Genomic DNA, 16,991 nt, shown 5'->3' on the forward strand with positions numbered 1-16,991 from the left:
AATCTAGATTCTTATAGGTGATGTTGAGTAGTTCTTATTTTCTTTATTTATTTTTTGGGTGGTTGGTGTGTGGGGGGGGGGGGCAGCTTCATCTAAACTCATACAACAATATTTTTGGGTGAAATCTTTATGAGTATGCATTTTTTTTTTTGTACTTCTTGTTGATGCAATCTACCTTGTCTAATTTCATATAAAATTATACTATTATTTTATCTCTATGACCTAGTTTGAAATATGTAATTTGCTATAAAAGGACCATTTGTTGATTTGGCTAGCAGTAACTACAATCATAATAACCATAAAGTAACATCATCACACTTAACTATAATACCCCATAATCACATAGATTTGGAGGCATAATTTTATAATTTTACATTTAATATACTCGCTTCATGGTTGAGTACTCTTGGGTAGGTAATCTTTGGGGACAAAATTTCATAATTTTACATTTAATATACTCATTTCATGGTTGAGTACACTTCAATAGATAACCTTCTCTTACTACCTCCTTTCCATTTTTGTATTATTCATAATATCCCAAATCATTTATATTTAAATATGATTAATATGGAGATAAAAATACGAGAATATTTAAAATTTAAAGGAAATTGATGTATTGAAATAACTTCTTAAATATAATCATACTAGTTTGTTATATTCTTTGATTCAATATCAATACATCTATTAAACTTTCTTACTGATACATCTTATGCGGATATATAATTCATGAATGAGAACTATACAAATGATATTTATTGATATGTCATATCCATCATCTGTTGCTTCATTTGGATGTGGTGTTGGTTTAGTAATTTGGATTCTAATGATTCCTTGTAACAATTTCTTATTGATCAACCTAGCCTACTTCATTTGTATACATACTTACCACTTGTTTATGGAGTAACATTAAATGCATTAATCCCCTATTTGATAAAAACTCCTATGGAGGTGTATAATCTTTTTTATGTCATGGGGTTACAATTATTCCCTCTTGTGCTTTTGCTATCTAAATTTGCTTCTATGGCAATTTTTTTCAAGTTACGAAGTCCACATACCTAATTTAATCATCATTTGTGTTGATATCCATTAGGGGAGCACCATATATTCATTGAGTTTTAGATGTCTTACTACAATGATCACCATACATCAATGGTTATTATACCTACATCTTACATGATGCTTGATCACACTTTGACATTTTTGTGGAGAGCACTATGAACTATCAAAATAATTTAGCTTTGTCTTTGGATCTTATTTTAAACCCCATTTCTACAAGGTCCTAATTTTTCACTTTCTCTAGTGAGGTCACAGACTTCATGTGTGATTATGGCACTTGTTGGCATTGACATTGCGATACTTGATTACCTCCTTAAGACACCATATAATCCAAGTTCTCCTCTCTCACACTTTATCATATGCTTAATGATCACGGACAACCTTCAACTAACCATGTTGATCATCTAATACTGGTGTAAGAAAATACACATCAGTGAGGAACTAAAATGGTCTCTTTTCTTCTCTCTATTTTGGGAGAGAGTTTTTAATTATACATTGATATGTCAGATAGTTTTAAATATTATACATTGAAATCACCCCCTTTTATTGTAGGGGGAGTTATTTACATACACATTCTGTCTTCATCTTCTTTTGTGGGAATTTCATCCTATGAGTGTTCTCCCTCCTTATTTTGCAAGAGATCAATGTACTAATATACCTAACATGGCATAAATTGCTAAAAACTATTTCTTTTGTTCTCATTTCTTGTGTGTTGCACTTATGGGGGAGCATTGGTGTATTAATTTATTAACCTTGGATATATTATAACTATTTTTGTTTGCTTAAGAGGTATCCCACGACCTAACACAAGGACTAACAAACCATCTCTCAGGTAGCTGAGGTGAGATGGGGTGTGACTAAACCCCTTAGGGATGCACAAACATGCTCGCAAGAAAGGTGCATCACTTAAATCCAGACCTCATAGTCAAACTTGAGACCTTGGGGAGCACCCAAGATTTAAGCCTCCTCCATTGATCGTGCGAGCTAGGGTCAAAACCCCCTTGGATATATTATATCTTGTATAGTATTATATCTATTTAATAAGTCTAGTTAGGATAAATATGAAATATGATTAATTTCATTTAAATAGCCAATATTAATATGTGCACATCTTGATTTGAATTATTGTCCCCATTACATCATCAACTCTTGATTGATGGTAGTTAGGTGTCATCCCTTTTCAATCAAGGTCAAATTTGTTTTGTTTGGGTTGAGTGGATTGATTCATGCAAAGAAACTCTTGACTTCTCAAATAGATCGAGTTATGCCACCTCTTGATGAAGAGTAATCAAGAGTTAAAACTCTTAGACCTGCCATATCCTTGATCATGATGCAACAACAAATGAATGCATATAAGAATTTATTGAAGATTAAAACTTTTATATATCAATCATAATTTCAAATGTAGATAACTAATATTATTAGTCTCCAAGGTCTAGCATACACACATGTATTCAATTACATTGAGGATAGAATAAGTCTACAGGGTATAAGTTAACTCTTGAATGCTTTCTATCGAGAGGTGCAGTAATACAATCTAATTGAGAAGTCAAGAGCTATTCTTAAATTAGTGTATCAATTCACTAAGCTTTAAAAAATTATTATGACCTTTATTTGTAATTATAATAAATATATAACAATTTTGAGATCGACATAAATAAATAGTTCCCTTTAATGTCAGATTCAAATCCACTACTCAAAAGTATAAACTGCTAATCCTATAGAAGTACAAAATATGTTTAAAACTCTAGAAAATAAATTATTATTAATATTAATAACGATGTCTGTCTTTACAATACATTTGTATATGTTGTTGGCAAACCCACCCTTTTTTTACTTTTCACAATAACAAATGGGGTTGCAAGCTTTGGGTTTAACCATGGAGGAAACTCCATAGTTAAGCGCGCTGGGATGGGTGACCTCCCGAGAAGTCCCGATGCTTCACCCACCTAGACCCAATGAGTGCTAAGTGTTCCATTTATTCTCATGAGAGATGGGTTGGGTTCATTTTGAATCACTACTCATGAAGCATGGGTCAATGAGTTTGATTCAAAATCAGAGAGTTAAATCCTGATAGCAATATCTCCTACTTAAACACCTTAAAATTCCTTTACTGATTTGCTGCGTGGGACCCACTACACCGGCCCTCAACTTCTTGCGTTTAAAGTACACATCTGCGCCACATGTACTGTGTTCTGCGCTCTCCGCTCTTTCAGATTATAACGTAATTCCAACATTTATTCTTGTCTGAAGCTGCACATGTTCATTGGCTTTTTTATCTTTTGAAAAATACAAACGCTTCTGGCCACTTCAAAGACTTTGCAGGGATCGAACTCATGACCATCGGCGGGAAAATTTCCCAAACACAGAACGTGTTTAATTACTGTTGAAGGAATAGAATTTGAAGGACGAAAATTTCTGGATCGGCTTGAGTCGTGCATTCGATCAGTTGCGAGCTAAGGATTGGCGGCTTTTAGTTGATTTGAAGTGAGAATGAAGTCGAAGAAGGCTGTTTTGCACAAGGTAGGGAAATACGAGATTGGAAGGACTATTGGCGAAGGTACTTTCGCTAAGGTTAAATTTGCTCAGAACATGGAGAGTGGAGAAAGCGTGGCCCTCAAGGTTCTCGACAAGGCAGCCATTTTCAGGCACAAGATGGTCGATCAGGCAAATGATTTGTCTTTCTTTCTTACGCTTTCTTTTAAAGTGATCAAGGAATTCCTTTGTTTTTCTATGTGTACCCGCCACTGCACTCGTAGATCTTCTTTTAATTTTCATGTAAATTAAGCACTTTTCAATCCCGTTGAAAGGAAGGCTCTGTGTCAAAATGAATCTTTTCCTCCGCTCGAGATGAGTTCATAAATAAATACAATAAAGCGAACAGAAAGCAAGGAGTCTATTAGAAAAAATAGAACAACAATTAACAAATAGAGATTAAACATGAAGTTCGTTATTATTAAATAAGAGATGCATATCTATGCAATATATTGACCCACCAATATTCCTAAATTACTGCTAAATAGATTTACAACAAACTATTTCATAATTGACAACACATACATGAACTTGACAGCTAACTGGAACTTACTGACACCTAACTCAAACACATCTACAATTAGTTGTTGATTCAAACAAAAATTCTATGACTCACACCTAAACTGAACTTGTCTTGCTAGCAACTCAAACAAGGTTTGCCACATGAGCAACAATCATCGGAACAGTAACTCCAACATAGTCTTGCAGTGATACCTAAAATTTTTAGAAACTAAAATGGCGTGTATAATTCTATGAGAAGCATTGTATGCTTGTCTAACTTTCGAGATCACCAAAGGCAGTTGAACCTTTAGAGGTTGAGAAGCAGCTAAAAACTTTGGACTGATGTTGTAACTTAAGACAGAGGTAAGAGGGACTAGAAGACTTCAGAGTGGGAGGGTTGGGATTCCCAAATATTAGTGTGCAAATTGTGAACGCTGCTCACTAAATTATCCTGAATATGTGTGGTTAGGCAATCTCAAAAGGACACACCAAGTTTAATGTATTTGATGTTTTTGAGAGGAGGCGACAATCAACCTGAAAGCTCCATGGGATCTTAAAGTGTGAAAGTGAATCTCTCGAATACTAAATAGAAAGGTTTAGGCAACTCTGTTCTGGATAGCAGAATATGTTATATTATATATAGTGATCACATGAGTCCATACAGAGATAGCGATGGTAGATGTACGTAACTTTATCATCATGATAAGGCTCTTTGTAACCCCCAGCGGTACCAATGATGATTTGTAACCATTGTTTCTGCAAATTTTGTGGATGGGGGATGCTGGGATGTATTTCTTGGATGGCAAATAATTCCTGGAATTTGGGGGTAGCCAATAAAATTGGATTTTGGGATTGGAAGGGAGTAGTCATGGAAAAAGAGTAAAGTAAGTGTTTAATAAGTAAAGTATAAATAATTATAAACCTCAAATAAACTAAAGGAGCTGAAATTTGAAAAACTAACCACACCCATGATTCAGTATCTATTGTCACTGCCGCATATGTATTAATACAAATACAGTGGGCCGAAGTCACAAATTGATCTAATCGTCCATCTGATATTCATATTACGAGTCACGAGTCTGTATGATTCCACTGGATAGGCATCCAAAAAACGCAATATAACAAAACAGGGAGTGCTATCTAAACATTCTTAGTTTTTCCCCAATCAGAGGTCACATGAAGGTCTACAGAAACCATAATTTCGTAAGAGAACTCCTCATTGAGAACAAGGGACTCATTCCATTTTTCCCTCCTAGAGCAGAAAGAAACAAACTGCATATGGCCAAGGTCGAAAGCAATGAAGGGAAGTAAAGGGGCAGGATCGACTCTTTCAATAACTATGCCTCGAAAAATGAAATTAGAATGCTTTGTTAATTCCTCATAATTCTTTCCAACTTCTGTAATAACATTTGTTGTAATCTTTTTATTTTGAGTATGAACTTTATGATAAGAATGTGTGCATCACACATTTGTGCCCTTGCCTGAGGATACACATTGAATATTTTTTTAATGCAAAACAGATCATAGATTTTATTTTAAAATTTAAATATCTTAGGATCAACAACATCAATGGAAAACATGTTAGAGAATGAATGGAACTAAGATTCCATTCACAGTAATTGCTTCTTTGTTGCTTTTATTTGTTAGGAATAACAGTGCACAACACACAACTGTGCGTGGGGGTGAGGGGGGTGATTGAATCAGTTGTTACCAAATTATAACATTAAACCATTCACCGTGTATCAGATCTATAAACTTAAAGATCATGCAAATCAAATAACACCAAAACACATAACACCAGATTTTTTTGTGTGGAAGCTCTATTTGGCGAAAAACCAGAGGGGATAAAACCCAGTAGATGATGTGCTAGCACATTTAATACCCAGTTAAAGGTAGATGAAGGATGCAAATGCATTCAGGTACTCGCCTGGAGCTCACTGCTCTATTACAATAAGGGAAACAACCCATATTAGACTATAATCCAAATAAAATAAGGGTAACAACCCAATAAGTGAACAACAATTCCACGTGGACAACAATTCACTGAGATGAACTGATTGAAAGCATCAACTATGCCAAAACAGTTCCTTTGAAGTACATTATTAGATTCCACACCTCTTGTCAGTCAACTCTGACCTCTGTCTCTGATCCAAACTCACAACATATCATTCTCTCTATCTGCATACATACACTCGTGCAAACATACTTACTCCTTACACCTTCAAATTCACAATTGATTTCAGTTCTTTATACTAGTCTCTAACACTTATTAGGTCAGCTCATTATGAGACCTAATTACAAATTAAATTACATCAACCAATGCAATTCCATAAGTCCTGGCTAGAACACATAGAATACATTGCAATATCCATCAACACATTACCAACCAATAATTAATCATAATAATCCGACCAACACGTTTACTAAGTCAGTGAGGAAATAATTTCCCTTTTATTGTCCAACAAGCAAACTGACTTGTGAGTCCTCAATCATCAAACAAATCTGAATGTAGATGCAAATCCAAGTCTTCATGATGTATCCAAAATTGCAGACCAAATTTCTGTTCCACCAAAACTCACTGAAAAGTGTACCGGACCTTTGTCTGAAATAATTCTTAGTAAATAGTGTTTGTAACCAGTCTTCAATGAAACTTCTGTAACTTTCCAAATCAACTTAGAAACATATGCAATGACAAATATAGCGTGTCGACTCATCAATCATCATCCCATAAGGTTTGCTATCTCAGGTTCAACAAACATTGTCTTCATCAAAACTCTCTCTGTACTGTTCACCACTAGGAACATTGTCTGATAGATATATGTTGACATCAGTGACAAAACATTAATGCCAAACATAACCAACAACAATTCCTAACAAGAATCTCTTCCACTATCCAACATTATTTATATTTCTATTCTATGCTATTTATTTATTTGTTTAATTTGTTGTTTGGAATTTTGTGTGTAGACTTAGTGTTGTTAAATGGTCCAATTGTAGGGCAAGACTACTTCCAAGATACATGGAGATGTCCTGAAGACGTCCAAGGGACTCCTAAGGGTCTCAAATGTCTTGGAGATGGTTAGGCATCTCTTGTGACCGAAAAATCAAAAAGTTAATTTAAATTTAAAAAAAAAAAAAAATGGAGGTTATACAAACCCATTGATGTGTAGCTACTCGATATGGGAGTATGAGTCACAAGATGAAACTTTGTGGCTAAGAGCGAAGGATTGAGGCGCATCCATTCTACCAAATACGCTCGTGGCACAATCTTGGCCTCATCCCTTATGATGTTGAAGCCTTACACTTAACAAGATTTGATCTTGGTGAGCTCGTTAAGAACTATTTGACTTCACCAGTACACCAAGGGCCCATTAACAATTTTTTTTTACAAATCTTGTAGCCAAGCTCAAACCTTAGTGGCCCACGGGGTGCATCCAAGCCCTTAGAAATTTGTAAATCCACCGTCTACCCTTATTTCAACTCTCCAAAAAAAATCAGTGACAAGTAGGTAGCAATGAGGGTGAGAGTGAGAGCAACAAACCTGCAAGTGCAAGGTGAAACAATAAGAGTGAAGAGCAAGAGGGTTAAGGAAGAGCAAGAAGAGGAGTGGCACCAACTCAAAGGATTGGTATTAATTAATAAATAAATAATATTAAATAATATTGATATTAATTACTAATCTTATATAAAGAAATATGTCTTTTGATAATTAAAGGATGTGACCTTTCACAATATATGATATATAAGTCTCAACGTAGGAAAACATTGAGGGGGGGAATTATCACACAAATCTGATTGGAAGAAAACAACTTAGTTAGAGAGATTGTACAAAAGAAAGGAATTTTAAAAATAACAAAAAGAAGGAAGAAATAGAGAAGCTTGGTTCATCACAGTGGTATCAGAGCATACTCTTGTCATGTTGCGGGGGGAAAAAATTCAAAACGAAGGGTTCAAAAATTTATCTATATATATATATTAAGGGTAGCAACATAGAAGAACAGGGAATTCAAAAATGAGTTTCCAGCATTGGATAGCAAATAAAAAAGGGTGATTTGAAGCTAGCATAGTTTCATCACACGATTCACGAAATATGGATGACATAATATCATTATCAATCAGGGAAAAAATCAAAATCTGAGAAAAATACATCAAGTAAATAGAAATTTTTTTTCCAAAAGAAGATTAACGAATAGCAGTCAGAAAGAGTCACAAGGTGCATCAATTTTTTGAAGGCAGTATCGGGTTTATTTATCGAACTACGTAGACAATATGGCCGGACAAGATTGATCTTTGCTACCATTGGTAATATGCTTGGCACAAATTGAATTAGTAAGGCACGACATATTTTATTTTAACTAAGATGGAAACTGTTTAATTGTATCCAATGAGGACAAGATAGTTATTTTTCATGGCTTGCATCTTTTATAAAATCGCCCTAAAATGAACCCATGAGAAAGCATCGTAACACAAGCACTGTGGAGAATAGAAACAGAATGAATTTGGAGGAGACATAAAAAAGAGAGATTGAAAAAATCAATATAAGTTAAGGATAAGGTAACAAGTACATAAGAGGGATTCCTAATAAAAAAAAGAGCATGAACATAAATCTGCCCTTTAATCATGGGAAAGACCAATTAAAGTGGAGGACACAACAGCCAAGTCCCTTAAATAAGGAGAATATGCATTGTTAAGAAAATAAATTATTAAGGGGAGAAATGTGAAGGATATGAGTTAGTAAGGGAATGGAGCAGCAAATAAAATAAGACAAGTGTCACCAGTTCATTTTCTACTAATAGTACTATATATGTTGGGTGGAAATTTTGCAACCTACTGTTTTGGGTAAAATCTAGTCGCAAAATAGGTAGACCAGCCACAGCATGTGAGAAAGAGTCTCTCCTACCTTAAAGGGAAGGCTCCCCCTTCTCACCATTCCTTGGATCAACTCAAGGTAAGCAAGAAGTTGAGAGATTTGAAAGGGTATTACCAATATTCTTTCCTCTTAGCTTTTAAGAAAGAATCCGCTTACTCACATAGCAAGTAATGGGCAAGATGAAACCTTGAACTACATTTCTATCTGGAGTTGTAAACGGTGATATGATAAACTAACAATAACTCAAAGGCTAGCTGAAAGCGTACCAGTTTGGCTCTAAGTCCGGTTTTAATCTATGCTATAAAAATAACCCTTACTATTGGGGCACAAAGACTTCCAGAGGTAAAGGATTCTAACTATTTTGTGAATCAAGAAAAAGATATAAGCTACAGTAAAAGCTTCTAGTCTATATATCTCTACAACCGCTCCTAGTCAAAGCTTCGGCTCCGATTGCTTCCTAATTCTTTTTATACTCAATTATCAAGAATGTAAAAAAACACATGAATCAAAGATAACAAATGCAAATCATAGTCAAAGCTTTTAACTTGCACAAGTAACAATTGCACTCAATCAAAGTTTAGTTTCAATTGATTCTTCCTATTTACTTTTCTTTCAAAATGGCGTTACACGATCAAAGTTATGCTTGCACAATTTCTCCAGAGCTCTCTTGCATACAAATAAAAGATGATTTTACAATGAGAGAGCACTCCTTTATATAGGCAAAGGAGTTGAGAAGGAGGAAAAAGTGGGAGCAACTCAACCAACTTTGACTTGGTCTAACTAGCAAGAGAATTATTGGATTACATGTCACTACACATGCAAATTGTATTACATGTAATTACATAATTTCATGCAATACATCCTCTTTAATCTACAGACATGGAAACAAAATAACAGTCTTAAAGATTGTCCTTTAGTGCCTTGAATTTGATGATAACATCATGCACTGTATGAAGATCTGAAATCTCCATTTTCTTTGAAATGGCTTCTATCCTCATTGCATCGGCATTTGCTGATTTCACTATCTTGGAATTTGCCGATAGAGAATCATGTAAGTGCTTTGCTAAGGATTTATACAAAGCAAACCTGTTCATTGTATGGGAATCTAAATCTTCAGAATCCAAATTAGCATTGACCCTGATTGTATACTCTGAAGTCATCCCTTCAACTGCAATCAAGTTACCATGCTTATCAAGAATTTGACTTCCCATTTGTTCCAAGTTGCTCATGATTCTAGTTTCTATTGCCTGACAATCTTCTAAGTTTGCCTGCAACTTTGCTACAAGCTTTCTTAGTGTCTCTTCTTTATAACCCATGAGTCCCTGACATCTTTAGAACATTTCACAAGATGGAACAACGTCACATGTGACCATGGCATCTAGATCAGATTTGGCCATCTCATCCCAGTCATTCAAAATTTCTTTCAAAGTGTTAGCTTCCTAAGTTAAAGATGCAATCAAATAATGTACCATTTCTTCCACACTTTTGATACATCCAAGGACTTTGGCCTTATTTGCAATGGCTTGTACTCCTTAAAAAATGACTTCTCCCATCCAAGACTTTGCAGCTTCTGCTATCCTTTTTTCTTTAGGTGTTTGGGATGCAACAATTGCATGTTGTGAGGATTGTTGTCTAATGACTTCATTTAAACGAACGACCTCCTATTTGAGCTGATTTTTCTTCTCTCATAATTTATGATTGCTTTTTGACACATTGGCAAGTGTGCCTTGTGCATCTTGTAAACAACCCTATCGTGATTGCTTTCCAATTTCCACTTTGGTGAACTTGTAGTCAGAACAGCTAAGTTCTTCAATTAGCTTGTCCACCAATGGCTCAATAACTTCTACAAACTTAGTCTTTTCGGAATCAACTATGATCCTAGAAACAATCTTATCTTTCAAAGATTTAGACTTAGTTTTCTTAATAGAAAGGTCATTTGGGGGTACCACAACCTTTCTTCTCTTCATCGTAATCTGGCTCAACCATGTAGGCAAACTGAAATTTTCATCTGCAAAAATAGGTACAATGGAGACCATAGGCATTGATCCTAATTGTATATTTTTTGTCATTGAACATGACTTAGTTTGTACAGCTGAATTCATGGGTGCATGACAGGAAGATTCTGTCATGAACAACTCAAACCTAGTCAGGGATGTATCAAGCTAAGAAACTTGGCCTTCTGTGAGGGTTGGAAAATTCTCAAACACGTTCCTCAAGTGCTCACATTATTCAGCTATTAAAATGGGAGGAGCTGTTGAAGATATAGGAAGTGCCGATGTATTTACTTTTGAGGTTGGGATAGAAGTTGTGAATATAATGGAGAATGAATCCACATCATCATCAATTCCACCCAAGAAAGGTGCTTCCTGCATAGATGGTCCTTGAGTTTGTGTAAGCCGTAGAGGAGATATGATCATGACTTCTCCTTCTTTCTCCTTGTCTTCTTTATCAAGTCCTTCATCAGATTCTCCTTTTGACTCTTGAGCTTGTTCAGGTGTCTGAGATGTATTAAATCCCTTTCCACCTTTCAATTTGAATTTGAGAGATTTCTTTATATCAGAGGAAGATGCACCATCTTTGCTTGCAATTTCTAATTGTGACTTCCTTCCAGGCTGACCAAAACTTCCAAAACTCACCCCTAACTTAGGATTCACCCTTTTGAGACCTTTGATTTTCAACCATTTGTTGGCGTTTGCCAAGATGGATTGAAATCAATCAAGGATAGAAGTACCTTCCTTTTGCTGCCATTGAATGGGGAAAGGGCATCGTTTATCAAAACTAGCTTGATGATATTCTGGATCAGGAATATTACCATCATCTTCAATTTAAAAATAAGATGGAATCTTAATCATATTAAGATCAATAATTTGCTGCAATGTTAACATCCAACAGTCCATTTTCATAATATCCAACTCTATCTGCGTATCAATCCAAATGTCTTCTATATGATGGACATGAGCAAATGCTCTCTTAATTCTTGAATTCATTTCTATGCAATCAAAATCATAGCTGGCTTTGAACTTCTTCAGTGTAATCAGCTGAAGCTCTGCTTCCATGGCCTTTGCTTTGTGTATTGAAATGATCGTGTAATGACCAATCGCTAAGGGTTTGACAGAGATAATACCAAAACTTGGCCTATGCATAATATGTTGATCAGATTGGACTTCCATGAGTTGTCTGGCCAATTCCATTAGAATGATTCTGTCGGTAGCATACCTAGGTAAGGTATATGGTTCTCCTTTGAAGTACCCAACTCTTGAATAGGTATAGGTTGGAAACTGAATAAAGATGCAACCATATTGATTAAGCTTATCCCATGCCTCATTAGACACTCTTTTGACAGAGAACTGCTTATCAAACAAGCACCAGAAATTTCCAAAGAATGCATCTTGAACTCTCCTATAGTGATACTATTTGTCAAAGTAATTTGATCATAATACTCCCAAATTGGAACTTGAAGACAATTTCCTTTGGTTGAAAGCGCTGAAAAAGATCCCTTAGTAGCAGTGATATAGACATGATAGGAATTCATGTAGAACGGTGTTGAAGTCCCTACATTGAGTAGTTGCTCACAAAGCACAGTGCTAATAAGCTCTCCCCAAAAGATATGTTCCTTATTATCAATGATTTGAAAAATGACCTTGTACATCCATGGTTCAAAATCCTTGGAATCCTTGAGACTGCATATTTTCTGAGAAGGATAATCAAGTCTTTGTATTTTGGCTTAAAATTGGATCTGTGAATGGTTTTAGCCCATCTTGAAAAATTGCTTCTCTTGGAATTCAACCAATATAAATTAACATATTTATGATAATTTCCCTTGATTTCATTCCATATTTCCCAAGATGCTTCCTTTGTCAAATCCACACATTTTGCACTCTATGGTACTTTGAAAATTTGTTCAATAACCTTAGGATCAAGGCTAATAGTGACATTAGCATCTACATCCTTGATCGTTTTAGACTTTGGACTGAAACCCTTTGAACATCCTAGAACAAATTCCGGTTCCAGGGCAGCCATAGGGAATGTAGACACCAAATAAATATTACTCCTTTTGATGCGTTTCATCTCAATGATTAGCAGGAACTTCTATCCTTTGCAAGAAATCTATCATAGCCACATGCCCGATCTATGTATTTGACACACTAACAAGAATAGACATGACCTGAGATGTAGTTGTATGAGCCAACTCTTTATCATACTGATATTTCATTTTTCCTTTCGATTTTGTGGATGAGGGCATTTCTTGTGCTTGTGTTGCAACATGAAAATTCCAAAATGTGAACACATCATCAGAGGATATCCCTTTCATAAAAACGTTGATTCTTGATCAACAACAAAGGTTTGGAGTATGGATTAGATACTTTAAAGATCTAGTGTAATGATCTTGAAAGGAGATAACATGCATATGTAAAGGCTGAAATATAACTGGAGAAGATAGAAACATGAGGTAGAAATGAGCTTTAATGGATATGCTTTAAGGCATGAAAGTTGAATGTATAGGAATGCGTGCAAATAATTTTTTTTGACCTTTTAAGAGTGACTTTTAGTCAAAAAACGGGTTCTCAAGATGTCATTACACGAAAAGTGAATTACATGTATATGTGACATGCGATTGGGAACGAAGAATGAGATTGCGTGTGAAAGCGGACGGAGGGTGAGATTACATGTAATTATATGTAGAGAATGAGATGCAATGTGTCTTGGAAAGGAATTATATGTAATTATATGTAATTACATGTAATTGCTCTTTGAAGTGTAATTGCATATGAAAGGAATGGATGCAATGTGCCTTGGCATGTAATGGAAAATATGGAATGAAATGATACACTTGCATGCGATGATGGAAAGTAGAGTGAAGTGAAACGTGCTCAAGTTCTTGGGAAAGAACTTGCAATTTCTTCCAAATAAAGAAAAACAAGAAAACAAGCAAACAAACAACGAAAACAAGCACAAAAGAAACATGTACCTTTGGTCTTAGAATCAAACATGTCAACAAGCAATTTACTTCAAAATGTAAATTCAAATTTGGAATTTGGGAAAAAGCCAAAAAGTATGAAAATGAGTCTTTTCATCATTTTTAAAGAGAAAATGCACTTTCATGACATCTATATCAAAAAGTGTAAAACATCAAGCTAAAACATGCATCAAAATAGCAAGATAAGCATGAGTTAATTAGCAAAATGGCAAATGTTGACTTACTTGAGGACTAATGAGCCAAGAATGAAGGAGAAGAAGCTCTAACTTTGAAAAATTCTCAAAACAAACTTGGTCCTCTTCAACCCTGCAACGATGAATTCAAAATGAGCATTAAATGAGGTATTTTTGATAGGAATGCCAAAAACATGCCTTACAATCCCTCAAAACACCAATGTTTTTTACAAATGCAAGTTTTTCGGACTTTTTTTTTATCAAAAATGTGTTTCAAATCTGCCCCAAAATGAATTGTGTTTGCAAATGGAAGCCAAAAACGTGATCCCAATAACAATGATATGGATCAAAAACCCCAAACCGATTCCTCCATGAGCCAAAATGTGATTAGCAACACCATAAAAATGGACATTTTTTACAAAAACGTGACTCCAAATCACCATAGAAGAAGTGATTTTGGCATGAATTCAAACATTGAGGGCATGATAATGCCAAGAAATACAAAACAACTCTCCTCTTGGGAATTTAAGCCATATTATGATCAAATATAACATTTTTAGTGTAAAACTTGTTCTTGGAGGGCATGTGCATGGAGTTTTCCCTTCAATCTTCAAAATCGGGTTTTATGAAGACATATGCATGCATTTGAAGGTAAATCGCACCTTTTGGGGAAGATTGCATGTTTTAAAATATGTATAAGAGTCATCCCATTGAAATTGCACCTTTTGAGTGCACATACATGTTTCAAAAACATGTAATGGAAGACCAAATGCAAATCACACCTATTGGGTGCATATGCATATTTTAAAATTTGTTCACAAATGACCCTTAGTGCAAAATCACACCTTTTGGAGGTCTTTGCATATTTTGAAAACACTTAAATATGCACATCTCACCTTTTGGGAGTCATTGCATATTTTAAAACATATGTAATTACATATTTTATGTGTTTTAAAATTGCCTTTTCATTCAAAATCGTGGTTTCTAGAGGCAGTTACATATTTTGATGTAAATGTGTTTGTAGACATGTTATGCACAACTTAAGTGATGAATTAAACACATGTCAATTTAATTTTTGAAGAAATATTACTTAAATGGGTCATAAATAATATTTACACTATATAGATAAATATATAATGTGCAAATATCATTCAAAAAGTAATATTTACTAAGATGTTTGAATTGGAAAAAATAAAATCAAACTATATAGTTAATATAGTCAATTAAGTGAAAAATTAAAAAACAACTCAACTTAAAAATATAACATAAAGTGCTTTATAGTTACTTTAAGTGAAAAATTAAAATGATAAAGTAACTTAAAAACATAACATAAAGTGAATTTATGTTATATTTTTTCAAAAAGAGAATGTCTTCAAAATATAACACGATATTTTTAATTCATGCAGTTACACCTGAAAAGTCCACTTTTTGAGCACTAAAATGATCATATCTTTTGATTGCCAACTCTCATTAAGCCTTAAGATAGATTGAATCAAAGGGAAAACCAAAAGCAATGACTTGAGCAAAACCAAAGGACCAAAAGCCAACAAACACACTCAAAAATGAGAAAAAAGACGTTGAAGGCTTCAAAAATCAAGCATAGGCTCAACAAATAGAAAAACTATAAAGACTTGACGAAAATCTTTAGTAAAAGGATTCATTATATCAACTAGAAATGATTGGTTTATCAATATCAACCAATTAAATAATGAACTAAACTTAGAGAAATGGGAAACTAAGTTGAAAAGTTTCGTATAGTTACCTACATATTGTGGTGACAAAAATGTAGGACAATAATATAAACTCATAAAAATAAATAAGAGAAGTGAATTTAAAAAAATAAAAATCAAGCAACCAATAACCTCCAAAGGTATACGTGCCATATAATTTGCTTGCCACTCAAATAAATAAGGGGACACATAAGAAACAAGGAGATAGATATTAATAATTTAAATAAGGCGTGAAATTAAAATAAATTATAAGGAAAATAGAGGAAATTGCCACCATTCTAATATGGGAGTTTTGGGAGATTTAATAAGAAAAAGAATTAATATGAAAAAATAGAATTAATTATATATTTTAAAGGGGTTAGGTGTGTATTAAGAAATATGGGTGATAAATCCAAAGTATTCCTAATCATTAATGAGGGAAAGCGTGTTATTAGGAATTATTCACTAAGAGTAGAATACAAAGTAAAGAAGAATTTATTTTTATAAATGGAATAATCATCTTTTATACATAATAGACGTTTTAGAGAATTTGTATATTCATAAATAAAAAAATCTTGTTGGCTTTCAATAAGAAGAAGACTTGGAGATAATTATAAGCTGCTTGCAATTTTCAGAATACAAAATTTGAGAATTAGAAGCAAATTAAGGTGAGTCCCAATTGAATCACAAGCATAGTTAGACAAAGACTAGTAATATCAATTCTCCCCGCTCAATACAAGTGAGTATTTTGATGCAAATTGGTGAGTCATTATAAATTTATGACAATACATCTTAAGTTATTTATCTACTATATGTATATAGACTTATATCAACATATAGAAATTGAAACAATTATTCAATCATACATAGTACAAGATTCATACAAAACGATAACACATGATAGGATATATTGAATTATATAACATCCAAGATCATATCGAGGGCTATCATATAAATTTGAACTTTATTTCAGTTATACATTTTACTATCATACACAAGAATTATACAAACGGGAGAGCATGAGAATCTACAATTGATCACCAATCTAATCTTGTTAGAGCATTAAGGGAATTAACCTTGCATTCACAAAGATTTAGTAAAAGTATAACACTAGTTTAATTGAAATTAGGAGTAAATAGTCTATAAATCCTTAAAAACTATACATAAGA

General features: G+C 34.0%; 1 protein-coding gene across 1 annotated transcript in view; it reads left to right on the top strand.

Moving 5' to 3' along the window:
• The first annotated feature begins 3,247 nt into the window (after positions 1-3,247).
• LOC149530580 (CBL-interacting protein kinase 24-like) overlaps positions 3,248-16,991 on the top strand; it is a 224,291-nt gene continuing 210,547 nt past the window's right edge. Inside the window, exon 1 of the mRNA XM_089810240.1 lies at positions 3,248-3,723. Coding sequence (XP_089666366.1) covers positions 3,550-3,723 — 174 coding nt within the window. The 5' untranslated portion in view covers positions 3,248-3,549. The remainder of the gene's footprint in view (positions 3,724-16,991) is intronic.

Source organism: Cupressus sempervirens, chromosome 11 (genome assembly GCF_028749045.1).
Source record: "Cupressus sempervirens isolate cs-2001-9-10 chromosome 11, ASM2874904v1, whole genome shotgun sequence".
Lineage (NCBI taxonomy): Eukaryota > Viridiplantae > Streptophyta > Pinopsida > Cupressales > Cupressaceae > Cupressus > Cupressus sempervirens.